Source organism: Ruditapes philippinarum, unplaced genomic scaffold (genome assembly GCF_026571515.1).
Source record: "Ruditapes philippinarum isolate M1 unplaced genomic scaffold, ASM2657151v2 ctg606_1_1_1_1, whole genome shotgun sequence".
NCBI classification, from domain to species: Eukaryota; Metazoa; Mollusca; class Bivalvia; order Venerida; family Veneridae; genus Ruditapes; species Ruditapes philippinarum.
The window spans coordinates 59,955-83,883 of record NW_026858164.1 but is presented as its reverse complement, the minus strand read 5'-3'; the positions used below and the strand labels follow the sequence as shown (position 1 = coordinate 83,883).

Sequence of the window (23,929 nt, the reverse complement as noted above, 5' to 3'; positions counted from 1 at the left end):
TAAATCTACACGTCGGAAGACATTAACATTCTTTCAAAGCAATAACAAAAACAGGAATAAAGAATCATATTGTTATTTAAAACAAAAATATAAACATTCAGTATCTGCATTTTATAATTTTATACATGTCCATTAACAACTGCCCCCGTACAAAAACAACGTGGATCAGTGTAAAATTAAATAAACAGTGATGACGCTCGAAGCAATAAGGTATCGTAGAGGACAACTTGATATCCTTGACCAGTTACTTTTACCCTCTCAGTCTGTATATATATCAGTGAGTGACACTAAAGATGCATGGGATGCAATCAAAAAAATGCAGGTAAAATATTCGTTCCAATTTTTAACCTTTTTAGTTTATGCACTGAAGTATGTGATTGGAAAGTACAATAGAACAAATAAGCCACAAGTGTGACTACTAATAATCTCTTTTCAGCCTTTGTGAGGCCGTCTGGTAGCTGTATCACAGTGTATAAACTCAAAGGCATGTTACACAATGAAATATTAGCCCAATTGTTTAATTTGTTAGACATACATACATGTATGTACATGTAGTTTATAATGGACCTGATTATGGACCTTGCCAAGAAGTAAAAATATCTCAAAGCAACATCATATTATATTTATAGGGCTACATGAAATGTTTGCAATAAAGATTTGCAAGACGGGGTACAGTGATTTTTTTGTTATTTGTGTTTATCTGCCTGGTGCAATGATGTGTTCTACTAGTCCAAATATTTAGACATAAGCCGCGGATTTGAAGCTGTTTTTAGTTCGACTATGCGAAGAATATGGAGAGCTATTGCAGTCGCCCCGGCGTCTGCGTTGGTTAAAGTTTTTTGTTAAGTCAAATATCTCAATTATTGCTTGAGATATTCAATTGAAACTTACAATACTTACAGTAACAATGTACATCAGATTGACAAGTTGGATATAACTCTCATACAATATTTACAGAATTATGCCCCTTTTTAACTTAGAAATTTTGGTTACCGGGGTAAATTTTTTGTAAAGTCAAATATCTCAATTATTGTTTGTGATATTCAATTGAAATTTACAATACTTTTTTATAGTAACAATGTACATCAGTTTGCAAAGTTGCATAACTCTGCCTGCAATATTTACAGATTTATTTGCTTCGCTGAAACTTAGAAATTTTGGTTAAAGGTCTGAAGAACTATTAAAGATAATTTTTATTTACTTGAAATTTTACACATGTACTTAGGGTCATAATTGAAGGTCACATCTCAAGATCCATTACTCTGCCATGTATTTTGACTGAATTATGCTCCCTTTTGTACTAAAAAAATCTCCTTTTTGTGTCGCCTCTACAGAGTAGTGGCGACATATAGGGATCACTTCTCCATCGTCCGTCTGTCTGTCCGTCCGTCACAAAACTTGTCCGGACTACTCCTCATAACATTTTCCGGTTCAATGATTTTTGTCAGAGTTATGGCCCTTTAATAATTTTATTTTTAAAGTTTGTCCGAACTACTTCTCTTATACCACTTATGCAATTTCAATGAAACTTTACAGGATTGATGTGTATCTCAAGTCCTTACGCATATTGCACGGGTTTTCCGGTTGAATGATTTTGGCTGAGTTATGGCCCTTTGATAAATAGGTGTTTTTTTTTCTGTGTGTTGCCAGATACACAAAAGCTTGACCGGACTACTCCTTATAAACTACTGGTGAAATTTTATCCAAACTTTACAGGAATGATCAGTACCAAGTCTAGTTGTGCACTGTTCGTCTGTCTGTCCGTCTGTCACAAAACTTGTCCCAACATGAAATTGGCCATCATGAGGCGACACATGTGATCACTGATCGCTCTTGTCTTGGTTAAATTTTACATGCAAGTTTTGCATATCTCTGAAACTATTAAAGATACAAACTTGAAACTTCATATGTATATTTGTGGTCATAAATAATCATCACTGAACAGCACTCATATCTGTGTCATGTATTTAGGCTGATTTATCTCCCCCTTTTTTACTTAGTCTCTTGGTTAATGTTTACATGTAAGTTTTACATATCTCAATAACTATCAGAGATTTTGATTTGAAACTTCACTTATGCATGAAGGGTCATAATTGTATGTCACATTACTGTCCATTCAAACTCCAACACGTCCATTACAAAACTTCAAACTTGTTCCTTGATTTTAAATGGAATTTGTTGCATATATTTTTATAAACAAAAATAAGGGTTCCTGATAATTTAATCTTTTTACACATTTTTGTTCACAGGTAGAGGCCTTTTTATAATTAATGTGTACTCTTGTGTACAGAAGTACTTTTGCTATCATAATTATTCACATCTTTATTAAGACACCTTTACACATTGCAATTTGACCGAAAGTGTACTTTGTTCAAAAGTGTTTTTGCTTTGTTCAAATGTTTATTTGCTTTTATGATATTCAGATTCTTATTGGTAACTTAAGCTTATGACGGCATCTTCCATTTTATATATTCATAAATACTAATAAAAAGTCATATATAACTGCATCATTTTGATTAAATATTTCAATTTTCACTTGCAGTACTTCAAACTTCTTTTCAAAAGTCATGTACATAATAATATTCTGATAAATATAAAATGCATTTCCACTAAACCAGCCTTGCTAGCGCACAGGTAGAGTGCTGGTCTGTCAAAAGGTAGACCTGTATTCAATCCCTGTCCTTTCCATTAGTCCAATGCCATTATTTTGATAACTGTTCTAATTGTTGAGCATATGCTGTCATTAGACAGCTCTGATTTGCTTATTTCTAAATTTATGCCCCTTTTTATACTTAATGAAACTCATGGTTAACTTTTTGCTTGTAAGCTGGTATCTCCCTAACTACTGAAGGGAATGGAATGAAACTTAACATACATTTTCACTGTGATTTTTTAACATGTTTGGCACAGGTCCCATAACTTCAATTTACTTATTTACATATTTATGCCCCTTTTTATACTCAAGGAAACATCCTTGTGACAACTCTATCAAATAGTCGAGCATTGCTGTCCTCTGACAGCTCTTGTTTACATTGGTCAAATCTGCTTGGCATTTTCTGATAAACGTCAAACTGTAGAAAAAGAAAATGCGATGCCTTTCAATGAAGGACTAGTGTTCTACATGTACAAGTTTACTGTAATTGATAATGCAATAAATCTTAGTATCTAACATCAATATATTTGAACTGTTGAAGCAGTAAACATATTAAAAACTTGACTAGGAAAACAGTTGACCAACACCTGCAAACTTTGTAACATACAAGATGATGAGTTTACTAATGTCATTATTAGTTTATACAAATTTATTTAAGTTTGATTGTGTTGAAATCTATAAGCTTATTGAATCAGTTCCTGTAACCAACCAGACAGTAATTAGCAATGAGTGTAAAGTTTCTTGCTCACAGAAACAACAGCTTGTTCCTGAAGGAGTTAATGACTTTGCACGGCCAGCAATACTTAGATTACTTGTCCAAAGCATTGCTTGTCCAGAGTGTTAAACAATTGGCCACACTGCCATTTTTTGTCGCCTTGAAAAGGCGACATATAGGGGTTACTTTTGTTGTTGTCAGTGTCGGCGTCCCCTAAAGCTTGTCCGGAGCATAACTCAGTCACTATAAGTCGGATTGACTTCAAACTTGGTATGCATGCTTCTTTCAATAACCCGAAGTGCAGTGCACAAGGACCGGTACTATGCACTTCTTAATTTTTGAGTTATTGCCCTTTGTTAATTTTCATACTTTAATTTTGTCCAGGCTATTTCTCCTAAAGTATAAAAGCTACGGACATGAAACTTCATAGGATGATAGATTAAATTTGACATACAGTTATATATTTCTGCAAATTTGTCAGATATTTCTATGTATTAATTTATATGTTGCATATATTTGTTAAAAATTTCACTGAATAATAGCACAGCCACTAGAGTATTTGTCCATTCATCTTTTACTGCCAAGGGTAGTAATAGAATGATTAAATTAGGCTTCAATAATTCAATTATTACTTCATGTTAATGAGGCCAAAAATAAAAAAAAAGTTTACGCAAGTTTCAATGAGGAACACCAGGGTAAAGTTACTATGAATCACATTATAGGTGCGTGGTGCTCCAGCTATTGCCATTGTTGGTTGTCTAAGTTTAGCAGTAGAGTTGATTGACACAGACTTCACTAACACTGACGATGTTGCTTCATATGTGGCATCAAAACTACAGTACCTTGTATCAGCCAGACCTACAGCTGTCAACATGAAAGAAGCTGCTGACAGATACACAAGTCTAGTGAAAAAAATCACACTTGAAAATTCAGCATCAGTCGAGAGTGTAAAGAAAAGGTAAGCTCAAAAATAGCAGATGGTATAAGATATATACAGTTTAGTCTTGCTGTAAAGATAAATCAAGATTTTAAATTTTTTTTTTTATTTAATCTCAAGTTAATTCAAATTCCATGCCATTTTATTTATTATCTTAAACAGCAACCATTAATCTTAAAGGTTAACATTTTTTTTTTGCAGTTATAAATAAAAAAAACTTTTATTGCAGAAATTAATTTAAATGTTGAAAATTCCAAAATGAATATGTCTAATTTGACTAGCCTTACTGAGTCAGGATTTATTTGTACTGGTTTGTATTTACCAAAATGATACCAAAGGTGCAACTCCTTTAAAGGCACATTATGCCTCAGAAATCCTTTTTTATTAAATTCTTTAAAAAAACACATGTCAAATAATGTTTTAATAATGAATTTAGAACATGTAAGATATTTAACAGCTGAAGAAAGTAGTGCTGAATCACAGTGCAGTAATGTGTAGTAAAGGTAGCAAAATGTAAACAAATAGTATTTTGACTTCCATACAAAATACTAATTCATTATAATTATACCAATTGCCAGCAAAGCAAAAGATGCAAAGATAGTTCTTTTATATGGCAAATTAAGTATTTTTTGTGGAACTTGTAACACTCAGACACCAAATATTTAAAATTTTGAGAAATAAAAATGATAGCATTTCTGACGCATAATGTGCCTTTAAATATCCAATATATTTATTTATGAATTGTAAACAAACAATATAAACATAAATAATAATATATATTGCCTATCTGCAATCATAGAATATTATATAAATTACTATATAACATATGTTTGTATCAGCTTATCAAGGTTACATTTACATATCCTAAGCCTAAGGTGGTAAACAAGGTAAATATCCAATTAACCTCTTTTTATTTTACACTTATTTAATTTTACATTTAAACATTCTATAACCCTAAATCATAAAATATAACTTCCTGAAATCCAAGATTTTATTTTGAAATAGTAACAAACAGTAAAAAAGAAACTATTATGTCTATGTAAAATGTAAAATTCGCACAAGATTTACTCAAACATAGGAATATCTGAGTACGGTGACAATTTAGTAATGGCAAGTTATAGGTAAGTATAGGATAATCGACCGGAGTACGAGGTCTTTCTGTTTACTATATATTTTGCATTTAACTTAGCTTTTCCCTTTAAATAATAATAAAAAAAGCGAAATGTGCAATTTGTCAATAATAAAGTGAATAGGTCTGTTATGGAAAAGTATGTTAAAGAATGAAATAATTATGTTGATTTGAGTATTTCATATCAGACAATGCAGATTCTAGGACATTTTGCCCCGGGGACCGTTTTGCCCCAAATTTTTTTTTGGCTGTTGTCACTTGTTATCTCGTGTATAAGATTTTTGTAATGCCAATGGGAACATTATAGTTCATTTATTTATGGATGCTATTTTGACTTTCACCAAATTTGCATGAGAGACATTTTGTGTATTTGAGAAACAATGAAATTTCAACAATGAAATAATTGGGGTAGCCAAACAATTCAACAAACAGTAAAAATTTTAACATTTTTAAAACAGGGAGGGGGCAAATGTTCGCCCCTTCCAAAGATATGAGGGGGCAAATGACCACCACTGCAGAAAAGGGGGCAAACTTTCGAGGGGGCAATTGTCCGAAAAGCAATGTCCGGATACCCAGCAGACCACGAAAGACTTACATATGTATATTTTTGACAAGTGTGAGATACATGAACCGAAACTATATTTTATATAGCAGATAATAAAATAGAATAAAACATTTAAAATCGTAATAAGTATGCTGTGATTACTGCTATATAGTTTCATAGATATGAACTTGAAGCGTCCATTTTGTTATATTGTGAATTTAATGACATAAAAACCACTTGGATTACTATTATTTTGAAAAATGACGTGATTAAATAAATGTTAAATGTGTCCTAACTTTGACATGCTATCCATTATTTGGATTTAGATTTAATACTGTAAAACACTTATTATTCGCGAGAAATTTATTTTCGCTAATATTCGCGAGTTTTCTAAGACGCGAATTCATATTTCTCGCGAATATTTCACTTTGTCTATACACTTGTCCGAAAATGAACATAATTAGCGTATCCGAAAAATGGGATACAAGGGATATATATCTGCGGGAAAGATCGAAACCAGTTCTACTAGTTCATCCATGTAGCTTTTCAAAGTTTCGCAGCATAACAATATCGTACAGCTTACAAAGTAGTATTACCTGTAACAATTTGGTTTATTGAGGAATGGGAAAAAATTCTCACTGCATATAAACTGTGTCAAGGAATGTAACTGTACTTGCATATTAAAAAAACAAATAATGCGTCGAACAAATTTTAATGGTATTTCTACAGATTGTTTCTAAAATTAATTGTGAAAATCTGTTCAACTTAATGGATTAATTGAAATTCCAACACACAATTAATCAAGGTCAATGTTTATTGAACAATACCGGCCTATAAATGACCGGAATAACTGTTTTGGTATTTGGTACAAATAGCTTTAGCCACCTGCAAGTTGTTTGTTAACATTTCTATTTATTGTATCCTATTGTATTGTACTACAGGTTTAAGCCGGAGGGTAAATATAATCGTTTATACAGGTTAGGCAAATTACAGTACCGTTTAATTGATTTTCGTCTGCTTGCCTTTTTTTTTAATGGCTAATCAGGGAAACTTTAACACTTTGCATGCTGGGGAAATTAGGACAATACATGACAAACACAGTGAACACATATCAAAATAGTTAATCCAAACTTTATTTGACATATTTTTAGGCAGACGGTTTCCACTAAACAAGAAGATTAGCAAGCTATCAGAAAAATCGATACAGATTATAAAATGCATTCGTCGCACAATAAACTACGCAAAGTTAGTGAACGAACAGGACAGAAAATCTCCGAATGACATTGGGTTTCCGGTTTCACATTTTTCGGGAAGACGCGAATTCATGTTGATGCGAAATAAATATTTTGGACATTTTGTCTCAAATTCGCGAAATAAGGTTCTCACGAAAAATAAGTGTTTTACAGTATTAGGATGCTGGAATAATTGCTTAGTGTATTCAATAAACATTATCTTGTTTAAAAAATCAATCTCGATTTTGTAAGACAGGAACATTATGACACTCATTTACATTTTATTAACCAGGTTTTCCGAAGGAAAAAACTGGTTATTAGATTGAGGCATGTCGGCGGGCTGATGGGCGGACGGGCGGGCGGGCGTAAACAATTTCTTCTGTGCGCAACTCCTCCTACATTTCTCAACGGATTTTGACCAAACTTTCACAGAAGCTTTGTCATCAAGTGCCCTGGCGCATATTGTCGGGGTTTTGCCATTGGATAATATTTGACCTAATTATGGCCCTTTGTTGTTTTTTCTTATATAGAATATATAGTGAACTATTTCTTCTGTGCGCAAACTCCTCCCATCATTTCTCAACAGATTTTGACCAAACTTTCACAGAAGCTTTGTCATCAAGTGCTCTGGCACATAATGTCGGGTTTTTGCGATTGGATAATATTTGACCTAATTATGGCCCTTTGTTTTATTTTCCTTATATAGAATATATAGTGAACAATTTCTTCTGTGCGCAACTCCCTCCTACATTTCTCAAAGGATTTTGACCAAACTTTCACAGAAGCAATGTCATCAAGTGCCCTGGCAGGCATATTGTCCAGGTTTTGTGATTGGATAAATATTTGACCTAATTATGGCCCTTTGTTTTTTTTTTCTTTATGTAGAATGTATAGTGAACAATTTCTTCTGTGCGCAACTCCTCCTAACATTTCTCAACGGATTTTAACCAAACTTTCTCAGAAGCTTTGTTATCAAGTGCCCTGGCACATATTATCGGGGTTTTGTGATTGGATAATCATTTAACGTAAATTATGGCCCTTTGTTTTTTTCCTTATACAGAATATATAGTGAACAATTTCTACCGTGCGCAACTTCTCCTACATTTCTCGACTGGATTTTGACCAAACTTTCACAGAAGCTTTGTTATCAAGTGCCCTGGCGCATATTGTCGGGGGTTTTGTGAATTGGATAATATTTGACCTAATTATGCCCTTTGTTTTTTTTTCCTCAATATATAGTGAACAAATTCTTCTGTGCTGAACTAGTCCTACATTTCTCAACAGATTTTGTTCAAACTTTCACAGAAGCATGTCAATCAAGTGCCCTGGCGCATATTGTAAAGGTTTTTTGATTGGATAATTTTTGACCTAATTATGGCCCTTTGTTTTTTTTTTTCCTTATACAGAATATATTTTTTCCTTATACAGAATATATATAAGTGAACACTTCTTCTGTGGCAATTCCTCCTACATTATTCATGTTTTACATTGCACATAGTTACATTGTTTATTGCTTGTATTTGTATTTCAAATACAACATATTTATCTACAATGGAGATAATTGAAAACCTGGTTTCGTGGCATTGCCATGTTTCTTGTTTCAATTTTTCATTTTTTATTGTATTTCATGTTTTCTTTGTCTGCGCATTGGTAGGTCTATCTTTTCACGAGTATTTCATGACCAGGTCTGTCTGACTAGAACAGACCTGTGCATGTGCAAAAGATAGACCTCATAAAGGACTTTCTTTTGTTTAAACAGGTCTATCCGAAAAATATAGACCTGTCACAAACAATAGACAAAATGGCCGCTAGAGCTGAAAATAGAAAAATCTTGTCCCGCCTTCACAGGTCAAACTACTGGTGGGATTTCAACCAAACTTTACAGGAGTGATCAGTACCATCCCTAGTTATGCACATCACTGGCACGTTCCGCTTAGCTGCACAAAATGACCGCCAGAGCTAAAGATAGAAAATCTTGTCTGGCCTTCACAAGTCAAACAACTGGTGGGATTTCAACCAAACTTTACAGGAGTGATCAGTATCATCCATAGTTGTGCCCAATACCAGCATGTTCCGCTACCCTGCACAAAATGGCCGTCAGAGCTATAAATAGAAAGATCTTGTACGGCTTTCATAGGTCAAGCTACTGGTTGGATTTCAATGAAACTTCACATCCATAGTTTTGGGAGACATATGTTTTTGTGACAGAAACCCTTCTAGTTATACCCCTGCACAACAAAGTTGTAAGGGGGGTATACTGGAATCAGCTTGTCCGGCCGTCGGGCGTCCGTCGGTTTTTTTCTTGTCCGCCCAATAACTTAAGAATCCTTTGACCCACAGTCTTAATATTTGGCATGGAGGTTAGTCACGATTAGTAGATGACCCCTATTGAGTTTGAGGTCACCAGGTCAAAGGTCAAGGTCACAGGGGCCTTGACTTCAAAAAGCTTGTCCGCCCAATAACTTAAGAATCCTTTGACCCATAGTCTTCATATTTGGCATGGAAGTAAGTCATGATTAGTAGATGACCCCTATTGATTTTGAGGTCACCAGGTTAAAGGTCAAGGTCACAGAGGCCTTGACTTCAAAAAGCTTGTCCGCCCAATAACTTAAGAATCCTTTGACCCACAGTCTTTATATTTGGCATGGAAGTAAGTCATGATTAGTAGATGACCCTATTGATTTTTGAGGTCACCAGGTTAAAGGTCAAGGTCACAGAGGCCTTGACTTCAAAAAGCTTGTCCTGCCCAATAACTTAAGAATCCTATGACCCACAGTCTTTATATTTGGCATGGAGGTTAGTCATAATTAGTAGATGACCATATTGATTTTGAGGTCACCAGGTTAAAGATCAAGGTCTACAGGGGCCTGACTTTAAAAAGCTTGTCCGCCCAATAACTTAAGAATTCTTTGACACAGAGTCTTCATATTTGGCATGGAGGTTAGTCACGATTAGTAGATGACCCCTATTGATTTTGAGGTCACAGGTCAAAGGTCAAGATCACAGGGGCCTTGACTTCAAAAAACTTGTCCGCCCAATAACTTAAGAATCCTTTGACCCAGAGTCTTCATATTTGGCATGGAGGTTAGTCACAATTAGTAGATGACCCTCCTGATTTTTGAGGTCACCAGGTCAAAGGTCAAGGTCACAGGGGCCTTGACTTCAAAAAGCTTGTCCGCCCAATAACTTAAGAATCCTTTGACCCACAGTCTTCATATTTGGCATGGAAGTAAGTCATGATTAGTAGATGACCCCTATTGATTTTGAGGTCACCAGGTTAAAGGTCAAGGTCACAGAGGCCTTGACTTCAAAAAGCTTGTCCGCCCAATAACTTAAGAATCCTTTGACCCACAGTCTTCATATTTGGCATGGAAGTAAGTCATGATTAGTAGATGACCCCTATTGATTTTGAGGTCACCAGGTTAAAGGTCAAGGTCACAGAGGCCTTGACTTCAAAAAGCTTGTCTGCCCAATAACTTAAGAATCCTATGACCCACAGTCTTTATATTTGGCATGGAGGTTAGTCATAATTAGTAGATGACCCATATTGATTTTGAGGTCACCAGGTTAAAGATCAAGGTCTAAGGGGCCTGACTTTAAAAAGCTTGTCCGCCCAATAACTTAAGAATTCTTTGACACAGAGTCTTCATATTTGGCATGGAGGTTAGTCACGATTGGTAGATGACCCCTATTGATTTTGAGGTCACCAGGTCAAAGGTCAAGATCACAGGGGCCTTGACTTCAAAAAGCTTGTCCGCCCAATAACTTAAGAATCCTTTGACCCAGAGTCTTCATATTTGGCATGGAGGTTAGTCACGATTAGTAGATGACCCCTCCTGATTTTGAGGTCACCAGGTCAAAGTCACAGGGGCCTTGACTTCAAAAAGCTTGTCCGCCCAATAACTTAAGAATCCTTTGACCCACAGTCTTCATATTTGGCATGGAAGTAAGTCATGATTAGTAGATGACCCCTATTGATTTTGAGGTCACCAGGTTAAAGGTCAAGGTCACAGAGGCCTTGACTTCAAAAAGCTTGTCTGCCCAATACCTTAAGAATCCTTTGACCCACAGTCTTTATATTTGGCATGGAGGTTAGTCATAATTAGAGGATGACCCCTATTGATTTTGAGGTCACCAGGTTGAAGGTCAAGGTCACAGAGGCCTTGACTTCAAAAAGCTTGTCTGCCCAATAACTTAAGAATCCTATGACCCACAGTCTTTATATTTGGCATGGAGGTTAGTCATAATTAGTAGATGACCCATATTGATTTTGAGGTCACCAGGTTAAAGGTCAAGGTCTTAGGGGCCTGACTTTAAAAAGCTTGTCCGCCCAATAACTTAAGAATCCTTTGGCCCAGAGTCTTCATATTTGGCATGGAGGTTAGTCACGATTGGTAGATGACCCCTATTGATTTTGAGGTCACCAGGTCAAAGGTCAAGATCACCAGGGCCTTGACTTCAAAAAAATTGTCCGCCCAATAACTTAAGAATCCTTTGACCCAGAGTCTTCATATTTGGCATGGAAGTTAGTCACGATAAGTAGATGACCCCTCTTGATTTTGAGGTCACTGGGTCGAAGGTCAAGGTCACAGGGGCCTTGACTTCAAAAAGCTTGTCCACCCAATTACTTAAGAATCCTTTGACCCACAGTCTTCCTATTTGGCCTGGAGGTTTATCATGACCATTAGGTGACCCCTATTGATTTTGAAGTCACTGGGTTAAAGGTCATGGTCACAGGGGCCTTGAATTCAAAAAGCTTGTCCGCTCAATTGCTTAAGAAGGCTTTAGTCTTCATATTTGGTATTGAGGTGGTTAATGACTTGTAGATGACCCCTATTGATTTTTAGGTGAATGTGTCAAAGGTCAAGGTCACAGGAATTTTTCTATAATAAGCTTGTCTGCTCAAATGCTTAAGAATGCCTGTCTGCAGTGTATTGATTTTGACATTTTCACATTTGAAGCATACATGGAATACATAACTTAACTTAGCAATGCACTGGCTTAGCTACCTCAGATATTGCAGAGAGGTTGTCTTTAAGCTGTCAATGGTCACTGTTGATTCTGACAAAGTGGTATGTGGGGGTATTCACGCAATGACAGTGGCAGTTCTAGTTTCATTAGTTAACTAGAATAAGTAAATTAGATACAACTATTATCTCTTGTTCTATGAGATATGGTAGTCTGCATCCCTATTATAGGTCATGTTAAATTGATCTTTCTTTAAAAAATTGAAATTTTTTAAATGACACTGTTTTTGTACAATGTTCGACTATGTGTCTGGAGTTTTTTTTTAAGGTAACTTTAATCTACTTTGTGTGTATTCAAATAAATGTATGTTTATTTTCTTTTTACATAGAGACAGCTGTGTTGCAGTTATTAATATTTTCAATTATGAAACTTGAATATAATCATACCTAAATACAGAATATACATGTACTATATTATTAAAAATTTGTCATATTTTGAAATTGATAAAAAGATCACAGCAACAAATTTTTTTAACACCTCTGAAGTAAACCATTGTGTTCACTCAATATACCATTGTAATCTTGATGTAAAGTACATGTGGTTTGTAAGTGGTTCTCTACAAAAGTGCTATAGATAATATTACACCCTTTGGGTCAAAATTGATCTTGTCAATGGTTTTTTTTTAATACAAAGACTGATATAGAAAATTGATTTTACAACATCCTCTTAAACTAGAGGATATAGAGCAAATATATATATATATATGTATGTGCGTGTATTAGTTAGCAAACTTCTACTTATATTTAATAAATAAAGGCCTTGGGGTCAAAAAATAGCCCTGCTCTTTGAAACTTTTCATATATTTTACATTTACTTAAATTGGCAATTATATAAGTGTGACAGGCCCACTAAGTTTTCTTGCTTTATTTTGAAAAAAATCATGTCATTGAATGGTTTATTTCTTTGGAAGGTTTGCTATGTCAGGTTTATTTCAAGTTTACTCCTACTTACTATGACATATTGTACAGTTTATGTGACTAACAGTTTTAGAGTGAACACCAGGAACAAATTATATGTTAATATCATTACATAAAAATATTTCAGAATGGTTGAGGAATTTGAGCAGATGTTTAAAGATGACGTAGCGACAAATAAAGCTATGGGTAGTTATGGTGCCGACCATATTCTCAGCAAGTATAAGAATAAACCAGTCAGCATCCTCACTCATTGTAACACAGGTTCACTAGCTACAGCTGGATATGGTACTGCTTTAGGTAAAACGATAATTCTTACAAATAGAGTTTATAGAACTATAAAACGACATTAGATGAAATAATACAGTTGCATTTTTTGAAGATGCAACATGTACATGTATGTCTAAAGAATTCAGTACATGAATTTATTATTTTATCAAGGAAGGTTTGGGTGTATCTAGGTTATATTTTGCCTTAATCTAGATTACATAGAAACACTACAAGGAAATACCAGACTTGATTTATGCATATTCTGTTTCATATTTACTGTGTTATTCCCATTTACAAAATTAAGAGCCAGGATTAGTCTAGATAATTTCCTTCTTGTTAATTTGAATAAGTATGACATGAGTTTTGATTTAGTTACATTAATATATGATGGTCAGATTAGGGTATCAGCAGACAGTAATCTGCTTATTGTCATTTTATTCATAGAAATTTGACTAAACATGACTTAGAATGATACATATTTTAAAACTGAAAGTTGGATATTATAAAGGAGAAAAGTAGGAACAATGACACAGCATTCAAGTACTATATAATATTTTAGGGGCTTCCGTGGCTGAGTGGTTAAAGTTAGTGATTTCAAACTACTAAGTCTTGCTTCTTACTACTGTGGGTTAGAATCCCATCAGGGACTTTGGATTCTTTCATTTGAGGAAGCTACTCAGCTAGCTTACAGAACATATGTGGTTCTACTCAGGTGCCAGTTTGTGCCTGAAATATTGCACAGAAGGGCATTTCACCAATAAAGATGAAAAGTTGCTATATGACCTATACTGTGTTGGTGCAATGTAAAAGCTAACAAAAAAACAACAACAAAAAACAACAAAACAACATCTTTCTTTAAGAGAATGTTTTACACCTGGAGTATAATCTTCTGTTATAATACAGGTGTAATAAGAAAACTACATGAGATGGAGAAGCTTTCACATGCATTTTGTACGGAGACACGCCCATACAACCAGGGAGCTAGACTTACAGCATATGAACTTGTATATGAGAAAATACCATCTACTCTAGTCTGTGATAGCATGGTTTCCATGGTGATGAAGGAGAAGAATGTGTCAGCTGTTGTAGTAGGAGCAGATAGGGTTGTGAGGAATGGAGACACAGCTAATAAGATAGGAACTTACCAGATAGCAATCTGTGCCCAGTATCATAATATACCATTCTATGTAGCTTGTCCAACTACAACATTTGATTCTAATTTAGCAACTGGCAAGGACATAGTAATAGAAGAAAGACCTCATAGCGAGATGACTCATGTGAAAGGTGTCCAGATAGCTGCTGAAGGTAGGCACTTTATAATAATGAAATAGGTTAATATAACATTTATAGTTAGACTCGAAAATTAAAAATATTCTTCATGTAACACCCTTGTAGTGTTGATCCTCGGTGGAATATCTGTGTACATTTTACCAATTATAGTTCCAATTACTAACAGGAAATTGTCATGAAATCGGGTTTTCTACAATAATAATTGATTCACAAAACTCTAATTGTATACCCAAGGGCACTTGTTGACATCTGTTCTTTGAGGGTTTGCCCCAGAGCAATATTGTAATAGTTGCACTTTGAAAAGAATTTCTGTATAGTATATAATACAATGTATATTAAAACAACAACAAAGGATCTTAATTACACAAATAAATGACAGTAGTATAAATGCTGACAGTCTGTGCCAGGGCACTTGATGACGAGTGTTCTTTGAAAGTTTGGTTGAAATCCCTAGGGAAATTTAGGAATTTGCCTGTCTAGTATCCGGATCTTGGCTTCTGGCAACCTGGTTAAAAAGAATACAGATTTTAGCTCCTAAAATCAATGAATGTGGATCCTAATTATGTTGACATTATCTAATAATTTTTACTATCAGTTAAAAGCACCTTACCAAAATACACAAGATTTATAATACAGTTGTAGATCTTTTTAGTCCCCTACCGGTTTAATCGGAGGGGACTTTAGGTTTACCCTCCGTCCGTTTGACAATCTGTCTGTCAGTCCGTCCGTTCGTCCACAAAACTGGATCCCGCGATAACGCAAAAAGTACTAAAAATATTTTTATGAAACTTGATATATGGATAGATGGCAGTATGGAGATTATGCACGTCTTTTTTTTTTCTTCCTATGTTGAAAATTCTGGTTGCTATGGCAACAAATAGTCTGAAAATATGGCAAATTTAACACATAAACTGGATCCAGTGATAACTTAAAAAGTACTGAAAATATTTTTATGAAACTTGAAATATGGGTAGATGGCAGTCTGGAGATTATGCACATCTTTTTCTTTTCTTCCTATGTTGAAAATTCTGGTTGCTATGGCAACAAATAGCTTGAATTTCAAGATTTCTGATTTATTTAAATTTTTCAGCTTTTTCACTATAAGTTTTTTATTTCTTAAGGTGTTTACTTCAAACTTTAAATATAAGTTTCTTCTCATCAACCACATCATATGTGAAAAGGTTTACAACTCTAGCACAAAAATTATCAGTATTACCTCCCTTGAACTTACAATTTTTATGAAAAAAAATGTCTTTTTTAAATTACTTCTTTATTTCCTAATGTATCTACTTCAAACTTCATATATGTTTCTTATTATCACTCAACATTTTTGAGAAGGTTAAATACTCTAGCAAGACTATTTCCAGAATTATTTCCCCCTTGAACTTAGATTTTTTTCGAGAAATTGGTATTTTTCACTCCAACGTCTTCATTCCTTATAGGATTTACTTTAAAATCCCACATCGTAATAATATGACAAGGTTGTATAAACATAATTTCCTTACTAGGCAGGGAAACTTAAAACATTATGTGATATAGACAAACTTAGAACTCAAAAGATTAAAGTTCATTCATGTCATTCATTCACTGGTAAAATTGAATGGCCAATGGCCCATCAGAATGTTGCTGGGGTTTTACCGGTAGGGGACTTATGGATTGCTTGCAATACTATGATAATTGCTTGTTACATGTAGCTCTATGAAATATAAAGATGTACATGTATTTGTTTAACTTTAAGGTAATAAAATTTTGTAAGTCATTCTAACATGATTTCAGCTTTGTTGCAGTAATTATGTTTACAATTAAAGGAAATCAGCTTGTTTTCCTCTGGAGTGGAAAACTCTGTGATTGTTAAATCTGTATTGATCATGGCAAACTATTGTCATACATATTGATTATCATTGAAATTATTTAAGTTTTCAGAACCAATGACCCAAAACCTAGAATTGCATGTTAATTGATACCTGATAAAAAGCTGAAATTCTTTATCTTATTTACTTTGAAAGCACTTCTAAGAAATAAGGTTTACAATAAAAATCAATACAAATTAGGTTAAAGAGTACATGTTTCTTAAATAGTATAGTAAATAAAAAACACTGATAGAGTGTGGGTTTTGATAGGATGTAGGGTTCTATATATGGGAAATTGCAGGCTGATATTCAAATATTTACTTGCCTCTTCATGTTTTGTAATATATTGATTCCTTATTTTCATTAATGATTTTTTATTGGAAAACAAACATTCTCACTAACATATTTGAATGTTCACTTCACTTGAAGTTGACTAAATGTTAATTAAGCTTGTTTGGAGAAATACTATTATTTCTCATCAGATGATTCTGCTCTTGAGTGGAAAATAAACACCTCAATGATAAAACAATACAGGAATGATCATTCAATGGTCTTACAAAAAAAGCTGATTAGACTTTACAGCTAAACAAAAGGGAAAATGAAATGACATCTCCTTTTTCACTGGTCTGATAGGACATGAAAATCTCCTTCTGGATTGCTGTACAGATTAAGATGAAACTTTCAAGGAATGATACTTTGTTGTACAGAAATAGCTGGAATTCATTTGGTCAACTTATCAACATGGCCAATAAAGCTAAAAAATAGACATAAGCTTTATATGACATTATTAAATAACAACATCTCGGCTGGTTTTTCAAGTAGTACTTTTTAAGTAACTTTTAATACTGCATGGAAAATTGATAGTTATGTTTTGTACTTTAACTATAAGCAATGTTGAATAATTTTCTGTGTGGAAGCTATACAGGTTGGTGGGTCTAGCCATGTGCCGGTTTGTGCTTGTATTTATTTTTCAGAGGAGAAATATAGGGGGTTTGCCTCCTCCAATAAAGCTGCTGTAAGAGGTTAACAGTGTTGTGACTTGAAACTCGTTATTTTATATTGTTATGTTATAATATAGAATTTGTCCTTGTGTTTCAGGTATAAATTGTTTTAATCCAGCATTTGATGTGACGCCAGCAGACTTGATTACTGGAGGAATTATAACAGAACATGGGGTATTTCCAGCTGACAAAATCTATGTTGAACTTAAATCACGATCCATACTTGGATGACCTTACAGTCTGTGTGTTAAATGAATTAGATCTATGTTTGAAAACATGCAGCTTTTATTGTTTATATCAGATATTTTTATTAACTGTCTTCACATCGATTGTGTTCAATATTTTTTATAATAATTAGTGTTATATGTGTCTAGTCAGATCATAATTATTTGTGTTGGGTTATCCTGTAAAAATTGAAATAGAATAAATCCTAATACTAGTAAACAGTATATATAAAATTTTCATTTTTTGTATCGCCTTGAAAAAGTCGACATATAGGGGTTACTTTTGTTGTGGTGTTAGGCTTGTCTGGAGCATAACTCAGTCACTATAAGTCAGATTGACTCCAAACTTGGTATGCATGCTTCTCTCAATGACCTGAAGTGCAGTGCACAAGAATCGTGACACTGCACTTCTTATTTTTTGAGTTATTGCCCTTTATCCGAGCCATTTCTCCTAAACTATAAAAGCTAAGGCCTGAAACTTCATAGGATGATAGATCTCATCGGTACTCTGTATTTCATGATTTTTGATTTATTGCCCTTTGTTAATTTTCATAGGCATGTGGTCAATATAAATTTGATAGACTTCAAATTTGGTATGCAAGCTTTTTTCATTGACCTGAAGTGTCCTCCATTTGATCTGTCTGCGTAAAACTTTTCCATGTTTTTTTTTATTTTAGATAATATAACAGTTTTATTAATCCTGACGTAACATTGTTACAATTAGTTCAGATGCCACTAAAGTTAAAGGTACATGTGTTTATAAATAACCTTTTTTTAAGAAGAAAATGCCTAACTGACAACTATACTGTTGACAAGGCGACACATCTGACTTGCAGAGTTCTAGGTTTTTTCCTATTTTTGATAATTTTTATATGGTACTGTTTTACCCAGTATGCAAGTTGTTTAATTTTGACTGCAATGTTTTGTGGATTAAAGATCTTAGAGATGTGAAATAATGGTACAGGTATTGTATTTGAGTAACTTTATGCAATTTATTACATTTTGTAAAAGCTGTGATTTGTTCATATAGTCATCATATACCATTGTATGTCAGTAAAGGGAAGTCTTTAAATCTGTCCAATTAAATATTTTACCATTTTATGTAGTAAACAAAAACAATTTGAATTTGACATAACATATAAGTTAAATTACTAACTGGAAGACTAAATTTCAGCAAAATAAGAAGTAATCTTATCACGTTATGAGGGAAAATTTTACATGAAACATTTAATTCTTATATTTATTTTATGACTTTTTCAATGAAAAAAAAAGAAATATTCAATTTTATATTGATTTTATGACTTTTTCTATTGAAAAAAAACCCTACAGGTTTCATTTGGGAATAAAGTTGTACTGTGACAAATAGCCTTCATGAAGTTGTCAAAAAGCTAGATCTGTTCTCTTTTTTTATGCAAGGGTAGAAGATTATAGTGAATAGCAGGAAACTATGGAATATTTTTAATATTATGTTGTTGTTTTTTTTTCAATTTGTTTTACAAAAAGAATATTTAATTATATTTTATTTTAAACTTAATTTGTCAAATAGAGATATTTTTGCAAGATTAAAATGTGCTTGATCAGGTTATGGGAGGTAATTAGCTTTCTTGTGAGATTTAATACTGAAATGATGCTGGTATGATACTGTTGTTACAATTATAAAATGGGAAGGTAGTATTATGCAAAAAATTTTATTAAATCAGAAATGTGAAATCTTTAAATTAGTAAAACTCATTCTTTGAATAAAACATGAAAAAGTTTTCTTCTGTAATGTAAAAAAGTTTAAGCACTTTTTGAAGCAGAACGCTTCACTGGTTGCATCCAGGTAAAGCTGTCCAGTTAGCTCAATATGTAGAGCGCAGGACTGTTAATCGGGCGACCCCGGTTCATTTCCTCGACAGTGCAGGTCACTTTCGTTGTGATTGATCATGAAATCCTTTCTACAGTCATTCACACTGTACCGCTGGTCTTGTATGTACAATCAGTTCCTTGTGAAAGTGAAGGCAACTAGTACTGGTAAATTGCTTGACAGCATGACCAGGAACGATGCAGTGGCTGAACTGTGCTCTGGTAAATTCAGCGTGGTATACTGCTTTATTACATGCTTTTCGGTGGTTTATAGAAATATATCAGTGATATAAAACTGGTAATTTCACTGTTTGAAACAGTGAAATTACCACTTTGATAATTTCACTGTTTTGAATTTAAGCCCCTTACGTTGTTTCAGTGAAATACCAGCGTGCACAGAACTGGGTACCAACTTAATGACGTGACGTCGTAAATGACGTCACGTTGTATTATTATTTGGCGCGCTTTTCATTCAGTATAAGGTTTAATGTCTTTTTAAAACGTTTCTTTGCATATAATAAAAAGAAAATTTGTTTAGTTTAGTGTGAGATCGAAATATATTTCACCTTGTGAACACCAAAAGTTCATATTTCACTCGTGGCTGCGCCACTCGTGAAATATACCTTTTAATGCTCACTTGGTGAATTATATTCCGATCTTACACTGAACTAAACAAATATCCTCTATGTGATCCGGAGTGAAAACTACCAACACCACCACCAGTAAAGGTTTAAATAATCAACATTTGAAAAGAAAAGTGTAACATAAAAAGTGATCAACTTGCAGTGGAAGTATATGACAGTGACTTAATTAAACTGGCCAATAATAAACTGTTGGAAACACAACAGGTTACTTAAAGTCTTGCATCAGACTAAATATTGGATGATAATGTTGACCTAACTGAAAAAAAGAATAACAGTTAATAACTTGTACCTACTAATTATATTTCATGTCCCATGGACAGTATATAGTCATATGCTGACTTGTCAGATTTATTTAAGGAGGAAGAGCTCAGATAATTATATAGGCAACAAAAGAGGATCATTCATAGGCCAGCTGGACATACAGTCGCCAAGTTGACAAATGATAGTGACTGAATCGAGTCAATGCTTTAAATCTGAATCTATTAACACTTTATTAAAAACTTACATGTATAATGATTATTGCACAGGTAAATTATTGACACTAAGAAATGCTGCTACATATAATATTCATATATATATAATTATAGCGGTTGTGAAATTATTTCTAAGAGTCCACTGTATAAAATCAACATTCCAAAGAACTGACTACGTCATTTGAGCCAGAGATAAAGATTCAAAACCACCTTTGAAAATAAGAGTTCATGCCATAAATACCAATTGATGTTTTCTTTATAAAACTTACAATACCTTGTGAATGCAAACAGTTTTTACCACATTCAATCTCATTGATTCTACCATTGTCTGTCTGTGAACTTGGCTTGAGTGCAACACACTTGATTATAAATAGAAACATTTTTTATAGAGTTTAGATCAATGACTTGCTATTGTTTAAGGTGTGTGATGTATATAGAATGTTATTTTTTGGGACTATGCTGATCACCTTATATTCTGTATCTTACATGCAGCAGCTCATGTTACTTCTAGTTAACCCTGACCATGCTAAATATCTTAAATGGACTTGTCCATCTTTCAATCTTGATATAACCATTTATTATGTTTAGGAAAACATTTCAGTTAACAGAATGTATTTATATACATTGTCTGAACATCAAACAGTGCAGACCATGATGACTGCAGAAATGTGATGGCTGACTGGTTTAAACCATATTTTTTCATATAATGCAAACATATACAATTATGATACAACATAATATATTGTTTTCGTAAAGGTAAAAACACTAGTATATAACGAATATATTGATATAATTGTTAACTTCACACGTCAAAGACTTGTGGTGTATTGGTATAGATGCTAGACTACTGATCTAAAGGTCTCTGGTTCGATACCTAACCAACACCAAGCATTTTTTTTTTTATTTTACTAGCAAGAATTAATTTGAAATTGTTTTACTACATCTGGTTTTAAGATGCCTGTTAAGTAGTGTTTTATACAGTTATTTTTTTTTTTTATTTCATTAAATTATCTTTTACAAGTTTACGGAATTTACCGACTAAAAGGTCAAATGCAAGAATGCCAGGTCAATATTGTTGGACAATAAAGCAGGATTGAAAAGGAAGTGCGACTTATGTAGATTTCTTCCCTGCAGCTGACCTTGGTCTGCACTGGTTGGATAGGTAGAATGTTGCTGCTATTATAAGTTAGCTTATTATTTTCTACTCCTCAATGATTCATTTGTAATACTGATTTAATTTTTGTATTTTCTTTTTTTTAAGTTAAATCACTGTTATGAAATGAATTCTGATGTTATGATTTTATTACAGTAAGGACAATAAACTAAAATTGTGCAAGCAAAAATGTCTGTTTGTTTAATGTATAAGGTGTATATCTTTTCCCATATACATACAAGAACTATCTGTACGAACATTATGTAGCATACCCTATCGTAGCGAAGAACCTAATTATAAAATGATATAAGAAAACGAAGTCATTATGAGAAGAAGTATTTATTTTTCAGTTTATATGACAAAATACACTCAGCTGACAGGGTGTTTACACGACATCTACAAACATAATAACCAATGTAAATAACATTTCAAAAATACAATACATAGTTTCATTACTATTTCACACCTTCACAGGAACTTTAGTTTTTGTTTCTTTTTTGTAAGTTCTTATTTCTTAAAGTTTATCTTACATAGTCATAAACAAGAATTTTGAATTTGTTGCAAGAAAAAAATCAAAAGTGTATTTACATATTTGCTAAACATTGATTACTTTTTAATTATCAAGAAAAGAACATGACTTGATGTTAAATCAACACAAAGACAATGTATTATGGAAACAAATCAATTTTGCATTAATAAATGAAGCTGATTTTTTATGAACATTTTACATGTATCAAAGTTTGCTAGTTACTGAGTTTATAAGTCAGTTTTAAGAACACTAGATAACAATGAACCTTTTCTTATTGATAAGTTAAATATATCAATAAATCTCTAGTGATATTTCAACTCAAAAATTATCTTCTCAATTTTGTTTTCTACTTACAAAAAAGGACTGATTAAAATGATAGCAAATAACCTTCAATTTCTACATATCTATAAAATTTGTCTAAAAAGAAATTTTGTAAAACAATTTCTCAAAGGAAATTTCTTTCGGCATCAACTAAATATTATATATAAAAACCTACGCTACTGTAGAAATATCAATTTATTTTTTTCAAAATGTTTGGTGCATGTCTTCTACGTCAGGTATTGAATGTTCATGATGTTATACTGTCGGCACATGTTCTAATTAAAAACAAGCACATGTTTTAATTAAAAACACAGACAAAATTGATAATTATAATACAGAATTAACAAAATGTCAAGCACTTTTTCAAAGCACCTAGTAACCTTGATGACCCACCGTTTATTGGCCTTCTGTATATTTGTATAGTCAAGTATGAAGCAAACTTTGATGTTATTTTAAGCTTGACAAAAAAAAAAATATACATGCATGTGATAAAACATTGTATCATTTTCATTAACTGACGCTCAATTACTTTTTTTGCACATTTCCTTTTTCAATACTTTTCAAAAGCAACTTAAATTTTATATAAAATGTACAATCTACAATCAGATATGAATGCGACATCTTGTTCTACCTTTTATTAAATAAAGTCAATACTGTTAAAACGTGTTCTTCCATAATTTGTGCATAAAAGAAGCAACTAAGTGAGTGTATTCTAATTAAAATGAAAAATGGACTAATCTAATTATCTACTTAAAACAGAAGTTAAATCTGAAGATACTGTACACCAAGTTTGGTCCCTTAGACAGTGAACATTCCAAATGGTTGAAATCTGTTTTATTTATTCCCCTTTATCAATATCAGTTTAATAGGAATCTAAGATTTTTGTATCTTGTATAATATAAATGTTTATTAACTGAATTGTATTGGAACTATATTTACATTCCAGGGATAACTAGTATTTGTGTGAAAATGATTTTAAGATATTATGGTAACATGTAAACATACACATCCTGGTACTAATATTATACAGGTATATATATAATATATAATTATAGAAGCAAAATTAAACTGTTACATAAAATAGTAGAAAAAGAGTTGATCAAACATTAACATTTTACAAAATCATTGACCATTGAAATAACAAACAACAGGCATTGATATTCTCATAATAATAGGA

General features: G+C 33.0%; 1 protein-coding gene across 1 annotated transcript; it reads left to right on the top strand.

Moving 5' to 3' along the window:
- The first annotated feature begins 114 nt into the window (after positions 1–114).
- On the top strand, positions 115–18,021 carry LOC132752319 (methylthioribose-1-phosphate isomerase-like). The gene is made up of 5 exons (XM_060742628.1): positions 115–322; positions 4,091–4,326; positions 13,283–13,452; positions 14,326–14,727; positions 17,661–18,021. The coding sequence occupies exons 1-5, from the start codon at positions 191–193 to the stop codon at positions 17,792–17,794; spliced, it is 1,074 nt and encodes a 357-aa protein (XP_060598611.1). The 5' UTR covers positions 115–190; the 3' UTR covers positions 17,795–18,021.
- The last annotated feature ends 5,908 nt before the right edge of the window (positions 18,022–23,929 follow it).